Source organism: Amblyomma mixtum, chromosome 1, assembly GCF_055824585.1.
Source record: "Amblyomma mixtum isolate Tamu chromosome 1, ASM5582458v1, whole genome shotgun sequence".
Classification (NCBI taxonomy): Eukaryota; Metazoa; Arthropoda; class Arachnida; order Ixodida; family Ixodidae; genus Amblyomma; species Amblyomma mixtum.
Window position 1 is genome coordinate 32,016,057 of NC_143012.1, and position 23,287 is coordinate 32,039,343.

At 48.6% G+C, this 23,287-nt stretch overlaps 1 protein-coding gene across 1 annotated transcript in view; it reads right to left on the reverse strand.

The window, feature by feature from the left end:
- Positions 1–6,253: 6,253 nt before the first annotated feature.
- Positions 6,254–23,287, reverse strand: part of LOC149365956 (phospholipid-transporting ATPase ABCA3-like) — a 35,616-nt gene continuing 18,582 nt past the window's right edge. The window contains exons 12-22 of the mRNA XM_089569496.1: positions 22,969–23,199; positions 19,732–19,976; positions 18,466–18,629; positions 16,955–17,265; positions 15,640–15,809; positions 14,397–14,535; positions 11,771–12,113; positions 11,116–11,241; positions 10,168–10,298; positions 7,953–8,088; positions 6,254–7,482 (exon numbers count right to left, since the gene is read on the reverse strand). Of these exons, the coding sequence (XP_089425622.1) occupies positions 6,254–7,482; positions 7,953–8,088; positions 10,168–10,298; positions 11,116–11,241; positions 11,771–12,113; positions 14,397–14,535; positions 15,640–15,809; positions 16,955–17,265; positions 18,466–18,629; positions 19,732–19,976; positions 22,969–23,199 (3,225 nt within the window). The remainder of the gene's footprint in view (positions 7,483–7,952; positions 8,089–10,167; positions 10,299–11,115; positions 11,242–11,770; positions 12,114–14,396; positions 14,536–15,639; positions 15,810–16,954; positions 17,266–18,465; positions 18,630–19,731; positions 19,977–22,968; positions 23,200–23,287) is intronic.

Consider the following 23,287-nt stretch of genomic DNA (forward strand, 5'->3'; position numbering starts at 1 on the left):
CCACTCTCAAGAGAGAGAGAGATATTTTAGTTGTGCACTTCTGTGAGGGGCGGAGGTGCACAAATTTCTATTTTTGAGGGGAACATTGAAGACAGCAGCGGCAGGCGTAGCGGTCTACTATCGTCGCCGCTGTTTGCAGGCTGGTTTCAATGCCCCCTGTGCTGCCCTGCGTGGCCCACAGAGTGACGTCATCGGCGTACACGGCGTGCCGCACGCCGGCGACACCACTCAGCTGGGCCGGCAGGTGCATCATGGCCAGATTGAAGAGCAGCGGGGAAAGTAACGCGCCTTGAGGGGTTCCCCGCGTGCCGAGTAGGTAAGAACCATGGTCTCTATCTTGAGTTCGAATGTAGGATTGACGATCCATTAAAAATTGGCTTATGTATTGGAATGTGTTGAGGCCACAGTCGGTGTGACTTAGGTTAGTAAGTATGATCTCATGTGTTACATTGTCAAATGCCCCTTTAAGATCCAAGGCGACTACTACCCGGTCATTATGGGGGCATTCGAGGGGGTCAAGGACTTCCCGATTGAGTTGCAGGAGGACATCCTGTGCGGATCTGTGTGGGCGGAATCCGAACATGATGCTCGCAAAGACATGTTTGTGTTCAAGATATGTAGATAACCGATCCCGCACCATCGTCTCCATTAGTTTGCCCACACATGAGGTGAGAGAGATGGGGCGGAGGTTATCTGTGTCAATTGGTTTGCCAGCTTTAGGAATAAAAGTGACCAAAGCCGTTTTCCATTCGATTGGCAGGGGGGTGTCCCCGCGCCAAATCGCATTGACGTATTACAGGAGGGACTGCTATGCCAAGTCGGGCAGGTTCGTCAAAAGCTTGACGGTGACCTTATCCCATCCTGGCGCAGTGCCCCGTTTCATTTTGGCGAGAGCCGCCCGCAGATCATGGAGCTGGAAAGGTTGATCCAGATCCGTGTTCTCTCTGCCTGCATAAGAGTACGCAGATCCACGGGGGTCTTGGGCTGTACACAAATACTGGTCCCGAAGTTTCTGTGCCAGTTGAGTCGTGTTGCCAGGAAAAGCGTGCATGGCTCGCTGCAAATGTTTTTGTGTTTCGGTTCGTGTTTGGGTTGGGTCGATTAGGGCTCGAAAGAGACGCCACGTGTTTCGGCTGGACATTTGTCGCGCGGCCGTGTTGCATCTATCTACCCAGTTGGAGTCGGCGAGTTGGGCCGCGTACGAAGCCTCGTCAAATATACCTCAAGATGTCGTGTTCGAGAAGCCTCGTCAAATAAACCTCAAGATGTCGTCTTCGAGAAGATATCTAGCTGTACGCGGGACTTTCTCAGGTCAATTTATATTCCGTTAATTGTAATGTAAAAATGTGCTCTATTTCTTGCACCCCAAACTGGGCAACCCAGATCAAAGTTCACTCGGAAAAAAAAAACGCTTGCATCTCTAAAGTAAGCACTTTACATAATTTTTAGCAATAGGCTTTCATAACTAGAATAGCGCTTTTTTCGGCATATCATTGTCATCGGTGTAGTACATCAGAATACATTTAAGACGAACTAACCAAGTAACAAGGATCAGTGTTCTTTCTTCGGACAGATACAGCTACACTTGCCAAAGCAGCGCTTTGCTGTTTGTCACGATTTCTCACTGAGAATTCGTGCAAGTACCGAATACTCGTCAAGATATCTGGTTCATAACAAATTCGGTAGCAAGGCTACGCAACTTCCCTTCAGTTAGGTTTGGGGAAAGTACCTACTATTCGCACACCCATTGTGCGCATCACGAAGGATATATTCCATAATATCGACGGTATGTATATTTGTCTGCATGGAAATTCTTCACGAAAAGCCACTGACAATAACTGCAAAGCACAACCATTCCGGCCGCTGCCGTGGATCTGAGGTTACTGTGCTCCACTGATGACCCGAAATCGAAAAATTTCAATGCAGGCGTAATGCTCGAGACTTCTGTGTCGCGCGATGTCGATGAAAGACAAAGCTAAAATCGAAATCAAATGCACATTTCGTAGATTCCCATCGGATTTTGCGCTTCGCCTCTATCAGAACGCGGCAGCGCGAACATTCTTCGTGGTGTTTGAAGAAAGGAAATCGCGCAGTAACGGTTGAACTTCTCGGTGGACACCTCAACCGCGAAGTGAGGGAAGGAGGTGGGAGTAGAAGAGCCCAACAGTTGCCGTAATGGAGGACGTAAAAAAATTTAAGGTCCGAAGGGCCAATGAAAACTGATGGGGACACGGTAGCGTAGAGGGTTGATTCCATTATATGCAGACTGTTAATCTGTACTTTACATTCATAGATCGATCGGAATCCTCGTGCCACTACCACCGCAGTGGTGCAGCGGTAGTGCTCGACCCACCGCCCAGCGATGGCAGGTGCTGCGATGGATGGGGCTTGTGAGATCCAGCTGCACTGCCACCTGCCATCGCTGGGCGGTGGGCCGAGCACTACCGCTGCACCACAGCGGTGGTAGTGGTCACGTGAGGCGGTGATGACGTCACCGCCTCATGTGACCTAGGCTGCTTCGCCGGAGGTGCAAACCGTGACACCGGATTCTCCGCTTAACGAGGACCCTTAAGTACTGCCCAATTAAAATGGAATGTTGTCGTGCCCTACAACATGTACTTGGAGAACATTTCCTTGGCACGGCAGTCCCGAGTGCGTATCACAATGCCCTTCACAGTGAAACGCCGCCAAAAAATTCGGCGGCTCACCCCAGTTGCGCACAAGGCGCCTTCACACGGAGTCTTCGCGGGATATAAGGCGAGGCAATTACGAGTTGCCTCGCCCTGAACCACCGAACTGTCCCTGGTTTCGCTCGGAACACAGCGTTGGGCGAGAGGGCTGAGCGCCAATCGGTAGCAGATTGCATGCCCGGCAGCTATAGCGGTCCATACCATTGCCTTGTATACGGCAGAGTTGAGCGTTCTCTCTAACATTCAGGCAATATGGGTATAGTGTCCGAATGGTAGATCCACCATATATGGCGGTAGGGTCGCTAAGCCCGTAACATCATCGACCTGATAGCAACGGTCGTCCAGCCAGCTGGCGACGTGTGGAGCCGAGCTGCTCCCGAGTCACTGGGAAATTTCCTCCAGTGATTCCAGCGGCTCGCACCCTAAGCGCACCCTTTAATGGGGGATTAGGGCCAACTTGGGACACGTCATCCCAGCGGCAGCTAGGTCTCGCTCCTGCTGCCTCCCAACATACGAGCCCGAAACCATACGCGGTCAGCTCGAAGCTGGTACGTGTGTGACATGTGAGTGGAACCATATGAACGTGGAAGGTATGCACAAATCTTGTTCTTACAAGGTAATCTGAGTACCTGGGGTTCACAACAGAGGAAATCTGAAAGTTGAATAGTCGCAATTAAATTTACGGACCTGCACCCATAACTTCTTTGAAAAAGCCGAACTACTTATCAGAGAAATATATTTCAACCGTGTGCTTTTCTCGGCGTTTCAACGGATGTAGCGTGCTTTGGCTCTAGCTTTTTTAAAAATGAGAAGGTTCTCTACCATGGGGTATACATAAGAAACGCACCCCATGCTTTGTTTTCTTTGTTTTTGCGGCTGTGAATTCTTCAGTCCGCCACACCTTCTGTTCTTTTTCTGTACAAACACTGAAGTTTGAGGGATACCTATCGATGGTGCAGAGAGTATGCAAGTATTGAATTTCTCATTTATGTCATCTGTGCTGACCTCTTTACAGAACACTTAGTCTAATGTGGCATAGGTTGTAAAAAGCGACCAATCAGCTCGATGGAACTTCCAGCGTCGTGGTCTGGTTGGGGCGATAGGCGCTGACGATAACTTTATAACTGTAGGCAATGATCACTTCCTAGAGGGCAGTCTAAAATATCCCGTATAAAATCATGAAAAACTGAAGGTGATGTGAAAGCTAAATCAAGACTGCTCATTTTACTCGAGCTTGAGCTACAGTAAGTGGCTTTTCCTGTGTTCAATAAGCATTTATTATTAGAATGTATAAGATTTTCCATTTTTTTCCTCTTCTGTCGGTCCGCTCACTTTCTCAACAAGAAGAGTGAGCATTAAAGCACCTGACAACAAGGTATGGTTCTGGCAGTCGTTTGAAAAGGTCTTCTAGTTCTTGGATTGCTACAGTCAGGTTTGGTGGGATGTATATGCAATATGCATAGAGCACATTGTTATTGTTTTGAGGCTGATGAATAGGGTCCAGAACTTTAGGCATTTGTCTAAAAATGACATAAATGCCTAAACGGGGGATTTTTCCACTTGCCTGACTTTGCCTGAAATCTCACAGGGGTATCTAGAGTACATAATGAAATTAAGGGTTATTTATGCAGATATATTAAGGTTACATAAATGAGTATATCAGTACCTTTACAGCCGTCGCATGCTTCACCTAGCTTGGCGTGACCAAGGCATGACTACTTTCACACAAACGCTGCGGACAGCTACCATAGCAAAATGAAAACAAACATTCGCTGTTACGAAATTTATTCCCTAGTAACGCCACGTCAGAAGAGAAGCAAGACCACTGGTTTCAGTGCCTTAACCAAGTGTCTAAAGCTTGCCATAGTTAACCTTGAGCTCAAAGCAACGGCATCGCTTCTTCGCTGTTATATAACCTTCGACACTAGCCAACCAGCTGGCCTTAAACAAGGCACCTGTACGTCAGATTATCACATTCGAGCACGGACTCCAGCATTCGTTAGTGGCAGAAAGGATCACTCGCCCGGCTAACTGCACACTTTGCCTTACTTCTTCTTTGACGAGGCGATGCAGTAGTTACTCAGCGGGTGGTTCCTATGCTGGCAGACCTGCCCATGTCTGGCCTCGAAGACGTGTTTCTGAGAGTGAAGCGTCGCGCGATAGGCTGGGCAGAGAGCTGCCAATTACTACAGCAGTTCTTTAATTACTGGCGAGTTAAGTATTAGGATACTGAGCTTCGTGGTTTTGTCTCTCTCGATCTAGAAATACAGGAAAGGGAAAGCCCTAAACTGAAAGACAGGGAAATATTTGGCGAACGATTTAACATGGTTAGGGAAATGAAAATTAAGTGAGCTAGGACTTCGGTTTCACTTCGGTTTCGGTTCGAGGCTTAGGATTCGACGTCAAGTGGGCTACAGACAAAGGTCGGTAAAATCACTTAGCTCCACGACAGCGTTAATGGCTTAAGCCCATACGTGATAAATTGGCGATTCTCTACATTCATAGATCCCTGGGAGTCCTCATACCACTCCGGGCGCAGTGGTGCAGTGGTTAAGCGATGACCCTGCGATGGCAATTGCTTCCACCGGTGGTGATTGTGTGTAACGCAAGTGTCTCCGAACGCGTTGCAGTGCGGTATACCATTATGTTTTGCGCACTGACTTTTACGGGGCATAACAGCTCGCTGGCTTTGACTGAGATGCACTCAGGAGAGCTTCGGCTGCATTGAGAGTTCGCTGGGTCACGTTGGCGATTCTGGGGTGGCACTGGACAACACTTGATTTCGCTGGCACTGCGATGGCTGACACCGGGCCGCACTGGCACACATTTATTACCGCTGAAATCAAACTTCAGTGCACTGAAACTGCACTGGACCACGCTGTGAACGCCAACTGGGCTGCATTGGGTCCACGAAATGCTCTTCACACTGCCACGCTCGCGCATTGCATCGCGCTTGTGGCGACTGAGGGTGTGTGCTGCGTTCGGTTGTAGGAGTATGGGCATCACCGTGCCGCATGTCTCACTTTGTCTTTTTGTGTTCTGCCATGAGATAACGCAACCCTCGCGCCGTTTACACACATTTGCTCAAACCTGTAGGGCGGCTGGGAAGAGACGTGTTAACAGAACTTGACAACAAACAACTTGACTTGACAAACGGCGCATCACTAATTGTAAACCCGGTCAAGGACAAAACGCCAGTTTGTCAGCGTCGTCTAAGCGAACAAATTTACTGTGCGAATAGGTGTAGTCTTTGCGAAAGCCGATCAGCTGTTCAATAAAAAATGAAGAGTTCTTCTTTGCACTCCTCAACTTCGACGCTTAAGGGATTCAGTAAAGGACGCCACGTTAATAGACATACATACGTACATACATACATACATAGCGCGACCACCCAAGGGGAGATTGCGCACGCCGTTAATTAAAGAACTCCAATGTTCATCTGGAAAATGAATAAATATAAACTTCTAAACATCGTCCTATCTTCACTGTTTCATAAACACCCCCATTGCGATTATGTATAGGGATGATAACCATTATTCCGGCCGCCATGCTAAACAGTCGTCTTAGTCGCTGCCTTTAAGACCAACATGCTTGCGGCCGAGGCTGGCAAATATCTGGTCCAGTGTGGTGTCACTGACGTAAAAAAAGTGAAACTTGTGCTTCCGCTTGAGGAATAGTAGGCGGTCGAACGTCTCGCACAGGCTGGCCGGTGGCTCAAAAATTCGAAATTCCAGCAGGCCCTCGTAGCATCGCACCAGCGTGCACGTCGGGAAGTGGTCCACCATGTCCAGTACGATAAGACGCTGGTGCTGCAGGTCAGACTTGCGGTCGGGGAACGTGTACACGGTGATCGTGGTGCCGCGGCAGTACCTGTCACTGAGTTCCTTCACCGAGCCAATGCATTCGATGCGACCGGCCGCAATGATGGCGATCCGGTCGCAGGCGCTCTCGTAGTGGTGAAGGTGCTCGCACGCCAATACCACGGTGCTGAACTGCCGAAGGGATTCCAGCACCCGTCGTACCACCGAGTGCGTCTGCGTGTCCAAGTCCGGAAGGTCCAGGAGGTAGAGTCTGGGGAAGGCCATCAGCGCCAGGGCCAGGGACAGCTGAATCCTGGCGCCCACGGCGTACGACGCGATGGCCGCATCCGGTTCGGCGAGGTCCACGATGCGTAGAAGAGACCTCGTGATCCGTGGCACGTCCTGGACTCCGCGAAGCACGGCAAGCAGGCAGATCATCTCTCGGCCCGTTAGCGCCTCCAGGAGACCCCCGGCAAACGGAACATAGCCGACGTTGCGTAGCCACTGTCGGTAGTGGAGGGTGAGGGACATGGTACCCATGTAGGCGTCCCCGGACGTCGGGAACAGCTCGCCGCCGAGAACGCCGAGCAGGGTGGACTTGCCGGTTCCCAGGACGCCAACGAAGCCGAGACACTCGCGGTTTGGCACTGAGAAGCTGATGTTGTCGATCGCGAGGCGGGGTCGAAAGAAGCCGTGCGCCTTGCTCAAACCTCGCACGAGCAGCCCGTGTTGTTCGAAGTCGCGCTTGTTGTAGATGTTCTCTACCTGCTGCCTCTCTTTCAGGACATCTTCGTCAGCCGAAGAGTCCGGGAACGGTTTGCTTGGGGCGGTGGGTTCGCTGGTCCCAAAACGCGACCAGAGGCGCTGCAACAACTCGGAATCGAGGAAGCTGACCAGGACAAAGCAGAATCCGCCCTCGAGCATCAGGGAAAACATTTCATAAAAGCCCGTGTTCAGGCCCACGCTGAAGGGCTGCAGCTGGTCGACGGAATCTGCAGTGAACAGTGTTAATAATTTATTCGCACCGCGAGGTTAAAGAACAATCCGGCTCAGTGGGTAGGGTTGCGTTCAGCTGTACAGAATCTACAGGAAGCTACATTGGCCATAGTGTGAGGACTTTTGACACCTGACTCTTAATACCCATTTCCAACTGAACAAATCAGTCCATCTACAAGATCGGACTCAAGCGAATTGACTGAACTGAATCCAGCTGAACTCGACTAAATGGTCTGAAACAAATAGGAAAGAATCGAATGCAAGAGGAACAGCAACATTGCGGCTATATAAAATATGGCAACCTGCCTCGTTGAACTGATGCCAGTAAGTATAACTTAGGATGGTTATGGACCAAGCGCTGTTACGGTATATTTGTTGGTGTTTGGCCACAACTAAAGCTCTGGCACCAGGGAAAACGTAACATTACACAGCGTCCACAAGTGACCCACGACAGGAAAATACGCACGGGCATTCTTTAGCGGCGGGCAGCATTCCTCCAGCCTCTGAGTGAAGCGCACAAAGTCTTCGCGGCAGTACTGCTTCAGCGAGAGGCTGTCTTCTGAGCAGATCAGGTTCTCCTTCCTGAGCAGGATGAGCTTGGTCTGCAAAGCAGTGAAAGGTGCCGCAGGAAAGAAGAAGGAGAGCACAATAAACTAGTTTCATAGAGAGGACACATGAGGAGCATCGCTGACTAGCTACAACTATCTATCCGCACACGTACACGAAAGAAAAAGTCACAGGGAGGCCTAATTAGCGGCTGTTTATGCCTTGACCGGAAGTGACGTCACCTCAGCACTGGTTACCTTACTTATTTCTATTCAATGGGAATGCTCCCGTCTGGTGACGTCATTTCATTACAGCCAATATGAATTTACCAGCCTGGTGACGCCACTTCCTCGAGCCAAAGAGCCAATGGGAATGCGCCGGTCTGGTGATGTAACTTCCCTCCAGTCAATCAGCAAATTTATCTTGAAACGGCATATATTTCTGATAAGGCTTTAATGCTATCACATTAATAACTCGTTGCCTACAGAACGACGCCAGTATGAGAGCAGTCTGCAGGGCAGGTAAAGGGGCTGTAGTCAATGCTTCCTGATTTGAGCGGATGCAACGCTTTGTTGTCTAATGTGAAAGCGAAAATACTACATGAGGAATGGCGCCAGACAAAACGCCATTATAGCGAAGTTGATAGTAGCTCGCTGTCTTTCGTCTTTATTCGTGAGTGGTTTCATTCAGGTCGCATATAAAATGTTTCTTCCATCCTTCCTCTTCGCACATACAAACAACGTAAGGAAGAAAACAGAAAAATACAAAAAGACCCAAGTAATCAGTAAAATCTTGTTTGCAAAGATATTGTCCTCTTTCCTCATGGTCCTATTGATGCTACACTGGCGCACTTGCATGGCCTCATATTTCTCTGCATCAGTGGCCAGTACAGTACCTTCATACAAGTGATTCCTCAACAGATCGAGAGCCACACCTCTAGCAGTGGATCGCAAGGCTGTTATGCCAATAATAAATTTTACAAAATTCACATCTTTAGGCTAGCAGCCAGACACTTACGCAATGACCAGTCTGGTCGGCCTGGAGTTATCCACTTATGAATAGTATTTCTTGCTTAAAACCAGACCGGCACCTCATTAAGCTTGTCAAGCGCTATTTCTTACTGTACGTATAGTTCACTTGTTCGAATAGGACCGTGGTAAGTTTCTGCAGACCTGAAATAAATATGCTGTCGATTTTAACTGAGCACCAAGGAATTTTAATGAAAGAGAAAGACAGATTTGTTTCCCTCCATGGAACGATAGACGCACCGCACCTCGACCACATGTGTGAGCCTTAGAACTGACCATCTACACATCATCAAGGAACAAAGCTGCCATGTCCACATGTCGATCAGTGCTTGAGCCTGCTCTGTCCACATGTCCGTCAAGGCTCACGCCTGCCCTGTCCACATGTCTTTCAGGGACAAAGCTGCCCTGTCCGCATGTCATTCGGGGCCCAAGCCTCCCTGTCCATATGCTCTTCGGGACCGAAGTCTACCCTGTCCGAATGTCGTTCAGGGACCAAGCTGCCCTGTCCACGTTACCTTCAGGGCCCAAGCCTGCCCGTAAATATGTTCTTCGGGGCCTCATGCATTTCCTGCACATTTGTAGTCCATAGCGAAAGCCTACTCGTCCATATATTAATGAGGACCTAAGCCTACCTGGTCAGTATTCTCCTCCCTGGTCAGTATGACATCCTAGCCGCAATCAAGAGGGTGGAAAGGGCTTGGGCAGGGCATGTAATGTGAAGACAATGTAACCGATGGTCCTTGAGAGCAAGGGAGTGGTTTCCAAGAGAAAGCAAGCGTATCAGAGGGCGACAGAAAATTAGATGGGAGGATGAGATTAAAAAGTTTGCGGGGATACGGTGGCCGCAGCTGTCGAAGGACAGGGTCAATTGGAGAGACAAGGGAGGTCCTCTGTCCTGCAATAGACGTAGTCAGGCTGTTGTTTTTGTTGATAATAATGATACTCGCAATCGTTGTGACTATTGCCTCTCTGTGCCAGTTATAACACTTTTCGCCCGCGTTAGCTTCTTTGCTTAGGTGCGCACTATTGATTTCGCCATGGAGTGCGACGAACGAGAAGCAAAACTGCGAGCAATCCTCTCTCATTGCAGAACATGCGCACACTCACGATGCCTCTGGTGACTGGGTAGGTGGGCACCCATCGGACAGGTAGCGTTATGAGGCCCCGAATCCCGGCCTGCGCGCTCGGCGAGAACAGGTACAGGTCCGCGGCAGTGGAAAACAGGGAACCCAGCACTCCTGGGCAGACGAGGTGGTCATAGAGGTTCCCAATATTACCAAGAGGGAAAGATGGCGCCACCGTCCATGCTTAATAAAGAGCACTTCATCCACAGCAGGATTACCAAGAAGACTAGGTTTCATATTGGGCTTGACTTGGAAACAGGTATTTGGTCTCGACCTTATGCAATGAAAAATGGCTTGTACTGTGCGCTCTTTGGCCAAAGCTGCCCTTTCGCCATTGAAAAATGTCATCATCATCACCTGATTTGCACGTCTACTTCAGGCTACACACCGTGCAATATATGATATAACGGGCTTGTTCTTTCTTAAATTCAGTTCATTCTCAGACGAAAAGGACAGAATCGTACCCAACATACGACAAAATGATTTGTTGTTCTGTCGTAGCGGGATATTTTGATGTAGTATTGTGGCATTTGTCTGTAATACGTTTCTGTAGTTCTGTAGAACGGAAAGCACAACACTACGGAAAAAAATGGCATCACAACAAAAATATTATTTGTTGCTACAAGTTTGTGGCGAAAAATGCAACAAAATAGTTAGTTGCGACGACAAAGAATATCCTGTTCTTTTTTTCGACTAGACTTGATCTCAATCCAAGCGATTCTAATGATTTCCATTCGCCGTTAAACCAAATGGCTTGGATACGATTCTGGCAAACACATATGAAATTTCTTTATATCCAGTCTAAAATGATGGGCCTAAACCGCCGATTACAGTGTTTTCGTCATGAAAGTTTATAAAATATTACGCTGCTTTGTTGATGTGGATGTCTCAGTGGTGCTTCCAGAGGTATACTTGGACAAGAATAACTCACCTCCGACGAGGTACATGGTGGCTATCGTGTAGAAGGCGTTCGATGCGTTGTCGAACCAAAACGAGAACAAGTAGGCCAAACTGATGGCCGCGAAAGTATACAACACGAAGACGACAAATACGGCATCTGAAACGAAGAGCGAAAACGAAGCTTGTGAAGGCTCTTCACGACAGTGCATAGAAGCTAATAAAAGTACAAGCAAAAATTTTACCGGACGTTTAGTCATGTAGTAATTTGGAATACCACATAAGATTCGTTAGCGCGGAATGTTGGTGCTAGTACTGTCGTTTCTTAACTTCGGGTTGGGAATAATACCTGTCGTGTTTATGGCACTGCACTCGAGTTAGTGCGAAGGATTAAAGTAAACTGAACGTCTTGTTTAGAGTTGGAGTTATAGTGTGCAATAAATAGTCAAGGTGTGTGATGCTAGATGCAGGGTACGTATGTGTCAACCGCAGCCATGCATGATCGCGTATACATCCATATAATGCAGGTGTCTCGCGCTAGAGGCGCAGCGAGCGAAAAGGGTGAGAGAGAGAGAGAGAGCAGGAAGGAGAGGGGAACCAGATGAGGAGGGCGCAGACGACGACGACAACGCGATTTCGCCTAACGTGCAAATAACAGCTCTCGCTGTGAAAACGAAGTTGCGGCTCACGGATGAAGATCCAGCTGAGGAAGGGCCGGAAGGCAGCTGTGGCAGCGGTGAAGGCGAACGCGTGCAGCACTCCGCGGCAGCCGTCGAAGAGGAGGTGGCCCAGCCAGAAGAGGGTGCCGCCGATGCCCGTCATGAGCTGCTGGTGCTTGGCGCCCGACACGCGCTCGCCCAGCACCACGACCACAAAGTGGGCCGCGTGGTAGCACAGCGCGGTGGGCACGAACACTGCGCACAGCACGCGCACCAACACCACGTGCACCACGTAGCCGGCATTCTGGCTCCGAGGGCCGCCCAGCTCGAACTCGCGGAAGAAGCTCAGCAGTACGCCCGCGGTCTCCTCGGCCTGCATCAAAGCGTGCCGCGGTCACCACACGCCCGTTGATCACGACCAAAAACGTCTGCGGGGGTGTCTCTGTTACGCAGGCGTCTGATGGGCTGAGACTTCACGGTTGTCGAAACAAGTGGAACGCATCAGGAAGCACTTTGGTTTGGGCTAATTGGTTCATAGCTGAGGTTGATCTCTATAGCGCCATCTTCAGAATCAACCTTACGCATCAGAGACCGTACTCGGTAAGTACCTACACTTATCCTTCCCATTAACCTTCTTCATTCCTGCCTTCAAAGCGTTCTTCAAATGCCCACCCAGAAAAGCAGGGCAAAAAAATGCTGCATAATTTGGCTTGGTTAGGTAAAATGCGAATTAGGTTCGCCAGCTCTTCGGTTTTCACTTCGGTTTCCGTTAGAGCCTCGGTTTTCAAGGTCAAGGAGGCTTCACACAAAGATCAGCGAAATCGGACTTACGCTCCGCCTTACCGGTATGACGCGATAGCGGTAATGAGATAATGCCCCTATAGGCGCATTATCTCGCCATACCACTCCCGGAGCAGTGGTGAAGCGGTTACGGGATGTGCCACTGCCCTGTGTTGACAGGTACTGCCACCGGTGGTGCTTGCAAGATCCATGTCGTTCTTGCAGAGCAAACTCTCGCGACCAATAATGGATCTTGCAGAGCAAACTCTCGCGACCAATAATTTAACTGCCAGCTGCCACGGTGGGCAGTTTGCTCACAATCAGGTGGCCAGACGAAAGACAGTGGCCAGAGGAAAGACAGGGTGCGGTACGGTTGCGTTGTGTTGTTGTGTGTTGTGTTGTTTTGTTGCGTTGCGTTGTGTTTTGTGTTGCGTTGTGTTTTCTGTTGTGTTGTGTTTTGTGTTGTGGTGTGTTGTGTGCTGTGCTGTGATGTGTCCCTTTCTGTCCCCCGTCCTTTCTTGCTATTGCTCACCTTTACACTACTACTCGCTATCCTCTCGCTTTCTCTTTCACCTTAGCGGGCCGCAGCTCGGGTGCTTAGGATATTAAATAGCAACTGCAGCGGCTGGCAACATTCTTTTCCTTCTTTTTTTTAATCAAACACTACCATCCCCCATCCCCACCGCCACAACGCCTATTACTTTTCTCAGAACGGCTGTTATATGGTGACATCGCCTTTTCGTACACGCGCCATATAGACGCAGTTTGTGCTTTTTGTGTTTCTTTGGTTTGGCTGCCTTGCTATTAGTGCACCAGCACCAAGACCAAGAGTCGGGCTGTTGGTTGATTGTTATTACCACTATTATTACTAGACGAGCGTAAACTGCCGCCCAGGATTAACTCACCAATAATGTGTCGGATCATTTGTATGCCTTTATGACACACTTAAATTTCCTTTTTTCATTTGGCTACTAAACAGTGCAAGTGGTTTGCGAGTAAATATGTGGATGTGTAAATTATTAATACATTCCTTACGAAAGTTTGTCAGTGCATTCATGGTGAGGCATATTTCCAGTTACCCGCTATTCGGTGTGCAAATCATGTGCGATGTATGATCTTTAACTTTCCCAAACTTTTTGTCGATGTGCATATTGTCTATAGCAAATAACAATTGTATACTTCATTTATCACATAGTATGAAATCATGTTCCAGCTGGCTCAAGTTTAGCTAAACTCAGCTTTGGTGCAGAACAGGGCAATGCAGAGAAAGAGTATTTTCAAATCACGAAAAACTCCAGAGAGACCAGCTGAAATGCTACATCTCAGAAATGAAAAAACAACGACAGCACTCGCACAATTCAAAATAAAGGCTGCATTATTTAAAATTAATTTATCCACCCCAGCCAAAGCAGAAACCAAACGACTAAAGTGCGCTGAATACCTTTAAACCTTTATTTAAACCTTTAAATAATGGAGCATATGAGCCGGAGTATTAATTATTTTTGCGGACTGATCGCTCTTATCAAGTGTCGTAATTTCCCTGCTTAATGCTGTTTATACCTGTACTATCTGATAGTGTATTATATCAAGAGGAAATATCGAAGTCGCGTGTTATTAAGGTCACATGTAGTGACAGTTCATGTATTTTACATATAACGTATAATAGTGCGTGCGCATGCTTTTATCTCCGTCTTGTCCTCGCCAAGGCAAGGCTTACGGTATCCGCAAATGATTAAATATCATAAAAACTTCGCATAAGATAGGGAGGCTGCCTGCATAACACGAGCGCTACACAACTATAGGCACTTCGTATAATATGGCCCATGCTACTGAATCACTTTCGTATTCGTCTTTGACTGCGTTCGTGGCATCGTGCCTGAAAGGTGTCCGGGGCATTCGTGAACCGAATGGCGGCGGTCTTGTGTCCGGTCAGGTTGCGCAGGAGTGCCGTGTGCAGCAGGTTCAAGGCCAGCAACGCCGAGTGTGGGTTCTGTCCGTTGAACCAAAGTGTGATCCTGCATTGTCAGTGGACCATATATACTAAGCTCCAAGTATTTTGTACCCACAGTAAGAACAGGAACGTTATTTCAGCGCTGAATAAAGCGAAGACTTCAGATCAGTTACAGGTCAGTAATCTTTATTAAGGCGAAAGCCTTTAATGCCTCATCGCTGTCGACAGAAGGTTGTCAGCAAAGATGTCAGGCTTTTTCTAGTCAGACCACAGAAAAAAAAATATTTGGGCACGATGGGATTCGAACCACCATCCTTCCACTCCGCAGCTGAGCGTGCTAATGGCTACGCTACTTCCTTTTTTTTTTTTGTCTTTATTGCTGCCAACGCATATGTAGTTCTCCTTGTCTAGGACGCTGGAGAGTGTTGGAAGGAGGCACAAACCACACGAAAGCCGTCTATCCTCACCCTGCCCGCACTTCTGCGCATCTGTCATCATTTTTTGTTCATACAGCAAAGGACTGGAATGACCTGCCAAACGCCATCGTGGATCTGACCAACTCATCATCATTCAAATCATCCATCGAAGAAATCTTCTGCTGAGTATTCCACCCCCTCATGTAATACCCCTTCAATGGGGCCTTTGAGGTATAAATAAATAAATAAATAAATAAATAAATAAATAAATAAATAAATAAATAAATAAATAAATAAATAAATAAATAAATAAATAAATAAATAAATAAATAAATAAATAAATAAATAAGACGGATGCCTCCCAAACGCCCTCCAGTGTCTCCAGCATTTAAGGGTCACAAACAATTGTGTACTTAACATCTTAACCACACATCAGTGACACAAGCAGCGACACCGCGCTAAAGGCTTTCGCCTCATCGCACTTTAGGTCATCAAAGTGCCCCCCTGAATTTTTTTTATACATGTTTGCTCACAGAGTCGCATGAAGAGATCTTACAACAAATCAGTGTAAAAATGCAGAGATATTTCCTATAGTACAAATTAGGTGTTTCCTTTAAATGAGAACGGCACTGTATACGTCTGTGGCAGGCCAGCACGCGCTGCATGGTTAGCAGGTACAAGTTATAGTAATTAAGACATCTATCACTCTATATATGAATGTTTTCTCTCCCCAGAGAGAACGTCTTACGTACACGGACGCCGATTCACTCGATACCGCGCCAATCTGGTAGCGCAAAACGTAGCTGTAGACGTCCCTGTCCGCCAGGGCGAGCAGCTGGGGAGCGACATTAGTTAGGTCGATGATCTCCAACCGCACGCCACTCTCCTCTAGCACTGGACACATGCTCTGGGCCATGAATTGCTGCAGAGACGACGTAAGAGGAACATGCGGCTCTGTGCTTGTGACGACTTTCGCTTCGCGATACAAACCGCCTTGAGAAAAGGTTACACTGGAGATAGCACGGTTCTGTGTGCGTGTCAGTTACTTGGTCACAACGTCCGATACACGGCACCTCGTTGTAGATTTCGACCATCGTTTTTCGCGAGTCAGCAGCAAGCATGTCTGGTACACATTAAATAAGCGTCAATCAAAAAAAAAATAAGCAGTCTATTGAAGGCAGACTATGTCGATGGCGAAACCAGCCCATGAATCTGTTCTCTGGCAAACATCAACAACAAACTCCGTAGGCATGCACGACCACCAGCGATGCCAAAGTAAAAGTTTTCTTTCTCTGCACTTTATTTAAAACAGGTCATACTGTCATGACAAGCAATTCAAATCAATTTATGTTGGTCCAGTCCCGGAACACACGTCCACGGCGCAACATCTAGAGCGAGCATCTAGAGGCGGACCAAACGCAAGACAGACACGTTGTATATGACTGGAGAAGATTCCGATAAGACTGCTCGAATGCAGCCTTGGTTCCACCCTTATTCAAATCTTTATTTCCTGTCTTGTTCCAGTCTAGTTCCTTTCGTGCAAGCGACTTAACTGCTAGGGAAGGTTAAGACTGCACTGAATTTCTATTCAGCCTGGAGAATAGAGTAAGTCTGGACGAAAGAGTTTTGTGCAAGCGGGCCCTGGATATGTCATGTACACTCGTATGGTTTATCGTGTCGGTCTATTTGTGTTTGGTTCTGTATAATGAGACAGGGTACAGGCCCATGTGGTTGGCTTGTGAATGCGTGAGAGAGAGCCCTCTTATGCAGTCCGCCGCTTGTGCTCGTCGGTTTACTGCAGAGATGGAGTAAAATGCCGAGTTCTGAAATCTAGGAGCGATGACAGCTCCTGAGAGTACACGGTAAAGAAGGGGCAGATGGTGTGTAATGAATGTGCCGGAGGTAAGCGTGAGTCGGCTAGAAAACGTTGAGAACTAGTCCTCTCTTGGGCTCCGACGAAGACAGGTCCACCTGTCGGAACATTGGCTGGCGGACTGAGGCTTCCCTCTTGCACATTGACCACTTCGTGCTATCAAGAGTTTCTGGATGATCATCTGTAACGCTCACCTGGAAGCGTCCGCCCTTGGCACCGCAGAATCCGACGGCGCCGGCGACGATGTTGTGGACGCCGTAGGTGAGTGTCGCGTCATGCCTGGGGGTGCCGTACAACATGGATCTCTCGCAGTATCCGCCCAAGAGCAACAGGCCCGTGGGAAGCAGCCAACGGAGGGTGCGTTGAACAGACGCGCGCTTCCAGTGCAGGAACCTCTTGTGGAATAGACTCTGCAGCCTCGATCTGGTCGTGGCCTCCACGAAGACAGTCCGGTTGCGCAGAGCTCGCAGGGCGTCCCCAATGCCGCCGCCGCCGGCGCCCAGAACTGCGTCCAATTGTTGTCGCCGCGCAATGTACAGGAGGAGAACGACGATAGCGTTCAGGCAAACGTCACGCCCAAGAGCGGATTCGCGCAACCTTATCATGTCGCCCGCTCGCGCTGGTCCCTGGAAAGGACTCTGAGGAAAGCTCCATCCAATTTTTGTTCCTACCAAGAATAGATTCCTTGGCTCCTGTGGCTACGCAAAGAATTGTTTACCAGAAATTGTTTGATTTTCGGGGTTTAACGTCCCCAAAGTGACTCGGGCTATGGGGGACGCCGTAGTGAAGGGCTCTGGAAATTTCGACCACCTGGGGTTTTTTTAACGCCGAATTTCGATGAAGGCGAAATTCTGGAGGCCTGTGTACTGTGCGATGTCAACGCACGTTAAAGAACCCCAGGTGGCCGAAATTTCCGGTGCCCTTCACTACGGCATCCCTCATAGCCTGAGTTGCTTTGGGACGTTAAACCTTAATAAACCAAATCATTCATTAAAAATTGTATTAAAAAACGGAACCTCCTTCCTTTTCATTCCCCATTCGATTCGAACTTCCGATGTCAAGACAAAAAAGGGCTCTGTGGTCATCGTTTAGAAGTTAATAGTGAAGTAATCCAGCCTCAGAGATCTACGTGAAAATGGTTGAACGTAACTGTAGTGCGGGTTTGAAAATGGGTGTTTGTGGAGATGCTTTAACTCTTTCGTCTTTTCTACCTGATAAAATCTCTCATTTAAGTGGACGCAGTCTCCGTAAAAACGTCGTAATCTGCTGATAGAGGCCAACCCTAATTTTCTGAAGGAACCAGCGCAAAAAACACAACGGACAAGAAAAAGGCGGAACACGACGGACAGGAGCCTTTTCCTTGTCCGTTGTGTTTTTTGCGCTGGTTCCTTCAGAAGAATGTCTTACCAACTAGCCCAACAACAAGTGTAACCCTAATCTGTCCTCACAGTTTCTTCAGAGAATCAGCTTTGTTCTGAAAGCGTCTTGCAGGTCATGGAGGTCTCTGAATTTCTAGAAGGGAAAAGGGGCGCCACCGTACATGAGAGCTTATTAAAAAGCGCTTAATTCATGACGGGAATGCGTGGGCGTGCGAAGTTCGTATCGTGGCTAGCCTAATTAATGTTTGGCCACACTTATGGTGTCTTGCAATAACATATATGAACATCTTCTCAAATCATCGGCAGTGCGTGGTTTTGCGTCGAACATTTTCTCTCACCTGGACCTGGCTTCTCAGGTTCTAACCGTGACTCCAGGGTGCTCATGTCAGACTTCAAGCGAGACACGGCCTCTTTGACCGCAAGAGCAGAGGAGCTGTGACGCTTGTTGGCGACGCGTTTGGAGCGCCCAAGTGAGCGTTCTTCGTGGATGCTATGGGAGAAAGAATTCGACGGCCATCACGCACCTTCATCATCCGCTTATAAAATCGTCTATAGATTTTCTAATACACTTCTTATAAACTATTGCCTTCCCGTAGATATTTCCTTTTGTATATTTGCAGTCTAAAGACTGCTTATAGAAAAAAGTATACTAAAAGTGTATGGTCACAAATGTATAGGTTGTCAATAGACAGTCTGTAAACTTCATTGGCAAAAGTCTATGGGCACTCTATAAACTGAAGAAATTTCTGTAAGCGTCGTAATGTCAGGTTACGTCGGCTTCAAGAGAATGGCCCCTCCCACCGATGTCCAACAAGCGCTATTATATGCTGAGGCCAGGCTATTCCAGCAAACTTCCCAACACCATAACCCACCAGATTCTCTCCCACTCGCGCACCCCAACGGAATTCTTTCTGTTACCTAAACAGTCATTGTTTATCTGTTATCAAATTTGGATGTCCCGCATAGTCTGCCAAGGTAAATCCAAAACTCAGCATTAGGCATAGCATTTACAAGCTGTTTCAAGTATTTTACACTGATTACTGTCAGACAGTGCTTTGAGTACCCAGCGCAGCCGTTACACAATTGGCACTGTCAGCTAGTACGCACCCCTATCAGTGCAGCAACCAATGACACAACATGAAGGCACATTCCGTAAGGAGATAATGTACAATTTTTTAGTATACTGTGTGAATAGACCGGAGAGAGAAAGAATACACTATATTTTATTAGCTACGTTAATGTCCTACTAACGCTGTACCACGTCAATGTCCTACTAACGCTGTACCTTTCTTCGCTTAAAGACCGTAAGGCTGCGCGCCTCCTGGAACAGCGTGATCACGAGAGCCAGACAGCGAGCAGTGGCCAGGGGCTTTCGAAGCCAAATTGCAACAGCTGAATTCCGCCTCGCACAAGCTAGCACTCGTAGCCTTTTTCTGCAAATTTGCAACCCACAATTCAAACTTCGTTTCAGTCTTCTGGCTCTTGGATTATTGGACGCACTCCTTTGAGGTACGAGCTAGAAGGAGGTGGGAATGTAGTTACGGCTCTAACCGATACCACCTAGTAACCTAGGTGGAATTGCTTTCACGCACCCTTCCAGGATGTCCTCTAGTGTGGTGACTATGACGCCCATCTTGGCAACGCCCAGTCTAGCCTTGGAGTCTTCCAGGTCGGCGAAGAGGTCCCGCATCAGAGTGGACAGCGCGTCGGAGCTGCCGTTCAGCCGGTAGACGACGATGCCCGGCTTGTCTTCGACCTTTTCCGCTCCTGAGTGGTGCTTGCGGAGCACGGTCTCCACGCCTCTGGACTTGTACCCGGGACCCTTGTGGAGCAAGAGCTGCGCAATAGGGCAATGTAAAGGCAAAGGTGAATTTGATCAGCCACAGAAAAAATAACAGCATTTCTTCCTGTGTAGCTGCGTGTCTCCTTTAGTGCTTTAACTCGATAGCTTCAAGGAGCTCGGGTCGCAGAAAATCGGGCGTCGCTGACCGTGAGGGAATCCATGAAAAAAATTGGAGTTTTTTAGCTCTGGTTAAACCTGGATGTGTTGCGAAAGCAACTGCTGCCTGGCTACGCTTAGAATTCGCTTGTGGTTAGGCGTTTTGGCTAAGCTCTATTGTTTATACATAGGGTTATTGGTTTTCGGGTTTTATATTTTTTCAAATTCAGGAGGTAAAAATCGGGCGTTATTTTTCGGCTTGATAATAGGCGAGAAATCGGGTTTTTCGTAGAAAAGCTCCGAAATTCGGGTTTTATCGGGTTAAATTTGCAAAGTAATAATTTATTCGATTTGCTCTAACCGGTATGTAACAATTAAGGCTGTATTTTGGGCTGCTTTCAAGAAAGTATTGAAAAATTTGGCGTTTCTTTGGTAATTATTACTCGCAGTGAGAGGCAACGGTCAGTTTTGAGAAAAGAAACATTTTCTTCACGAGGGCTGGTCATCGACGTTCTACACGTCCTTATTAAGATACATAATCATCTGCATGCGCAACATCTCGGTTTCCATCCGAGACCCGTCTGGTCTCTGCAGGTACCTTAGCTGAGAGAACGTTCGCTCAACGTCACAGCTGCCATTAGCTAGGCACAACAATGACAACGCCGCATTTGCTAGTCTTGGGTAACGCACGGTTGCGTCGTTCCAATAGTCCATCACTTCAACACCTTCATTTGTGGGGCTTGCTTCCAGCAAGTACTGGCTAAACTCCTCGCGAAGCGAGCCTACATCGGCCATCACGGAAATAAAGAGAGGTCGGTAGTCATCAAACGACTGACTCAGCAGCCGCTTCTGGAACCGATTGAGTACAGCTCCCAGTTTCCACAGTGTCAACTGGTTTTCGCCTTTGTCTGAGACGTTCCGTTTCAAAGTGCAGTCCTATTTTGTGGAGATTTTGGCGAAAAACTTCGGGAAAAATCGGGTTTTACCCGGCATTTTAGAAACTCGTTCGGGGTGCAAAAATCGGGTAAAATCGGGTTTTACACGAAAACGAACAACCCTATTTATACACCAAGAAGACACACTGAGTAAAACCGTATATATACCTTCGAAGCGACGCGCCCTCCCCCTCTACTACGCACAACTGGCGAAGCGAGCGCCGGCGACGGCGGCGCCATCTGGCGAATCGCGGCGGCGGCAGCTGCTGCAGCTGCTAGGCGACGGCTCAAGGTGGCGAAACGGTGGGCGTAGAGTTACTTTCGCAACAAAATGCCTAGAAGCGACCTGGGAGAACGGTGGGCCATCTAGGTCTCGCGACCTTGCGGCGTCATCAAAACCTGCCCATCGGATTGTCAGCAAACTGGCCACCGTGGCAGATGGCGGTTAAATTACTGATTGGTACGTCGCTAGAGGTTCTCAGCAAGAGCAACCTCGGTCGCACAAGATCCACCGGTGACAGCGCCTGCCATCGCAGGGCAGTGGCGCATCGCTTAACCGCTGCACCACTGCACCAGGAGTGGTATGAAGACTCCCAAGGATCTATGAATGTTGAGTAGAGAATAACTCTGCATTAATGGTCATAAGCTACATGCATATATGGTCATTAATAAGATTGATTATGAAACAACAGCGCGAAGCAGACGGGGACAACAGTGAAGACGACAAAACGAGCGCTGGTTTTGTCGTCTTCACTGTTGTCCCCGTCTTCTTCGCGCTGTTGGTGCATAATCAACCGGTACCAACTCGCCCAACTCGCTATTCTTCTACTAGAATAAGATGCAGGTATGCGCCTTTCCTTTTCTCAAAAGCAGCGGAGGGTTCAGACTCCCTTGGTTCTAAGGAAAGGAAAGATGCATAACTGGCCCACTGTGCCAGTGGATGCCTCAGTAGCGCTCTGAGGTGGCGGTTGTGTCCATCTTCAAAGTGAGGCAGTTATGGTGGTGGTGGTGGTAGTGGTTTATTTAAAAAATAAAAAGTGAAGCAAAAGAGTGTTGCCGGCCGCGGCAATTGCTATCTAATATCTTAAGCACCCGAGCTGCAGCCGGCGGAAACGAAAGGGAAAGGGAGAGGATAGTGAGGAGAAGTATCGAGGGGAGCGACAGCAAGAAAGGACAGGGGAGAGCTTTGCACACTATTTACAAAATACAAAAGTAATCAAGTTCGCGCCGCTCGCGCGCTAATGTCCCAGCATTGTCCGAAAATAAGTGCGCGCGAGCGGCCACTGCGCACAATCACTTACACAAGAAGTAAACTGTATGTACATAGCCGCGCGCACGTAGCGTCCTGTCTCGGATTAATCGCGCGCGCGGCACAATGCACTAGCGGCCGGGGTGGGGCGCCCGGCCGCGTATACCGTCCGAGGTAGCACCCACGGAGCGTTCGTGTCACGCGTGCACTACCTGGCGTATAGCAAGCGGGGAGTCAAGTCCGCCTGCTCGATAAACGCACAGAGGCTCACCATTGTTCTGTCACGGGTGCGCGCACTGCCGCGCGGCCACAGGAGCGCTTCGAGACTGTCCGGGATGATTCCCAGCGCCCTGTAGGCCGGCAGTTATGCGCCTTTCCTTTCCTCATAACCAACGGAGGGTTCAATAAGACAAGTCTGGGACTCTCCATTCCCGCCGCGACGGGATTCCTCCATTTCCTTTCTTCAAAACCCCTAATAATGCGCGTTACGCCTAACTGCTGCATCGACTCCGTCATTGTACCCACTGTGTATGGCTCTTAACTAAGCTATAACAGCTTTCGCTGTAAAATTTCCCGTTTTCTTATTACTTAAAACACGCTGCCACGCCATTTCACGCGGACATCAGTGCTCCCTGCGTCAAAACAATGGTCGGCAGAGGCGCACCATCAGAAGCTTACAGTGGAGGAAGGACCATGTCTGGCGTACCATGTATCCCATGCCGAGCTGGCTCATGATGTACTCGGGTGAGCCGGCTAAGCTAAGTTCCCCGTGTTGGATCACAACGAGACGGTCGGCGAGGGCCTCGGCCTCCGAGAAGTCACTGGTGGTGAGGAAGACGCCCTTGTAACGGCGGATCTTGAAGAGGAGCTCCCACATCTCCCGCCGGCTGCGTGGGTCCATGTTCCGCGTCGGTTCGTCCAGAAGGATCATCTGCACCTGGTGAGTAGGCGCATGCCACAATGTTCTGTAAAACACAAATTCTGAACAACCATCAAGGATAATGCGACAAACGACACCTAAGCGC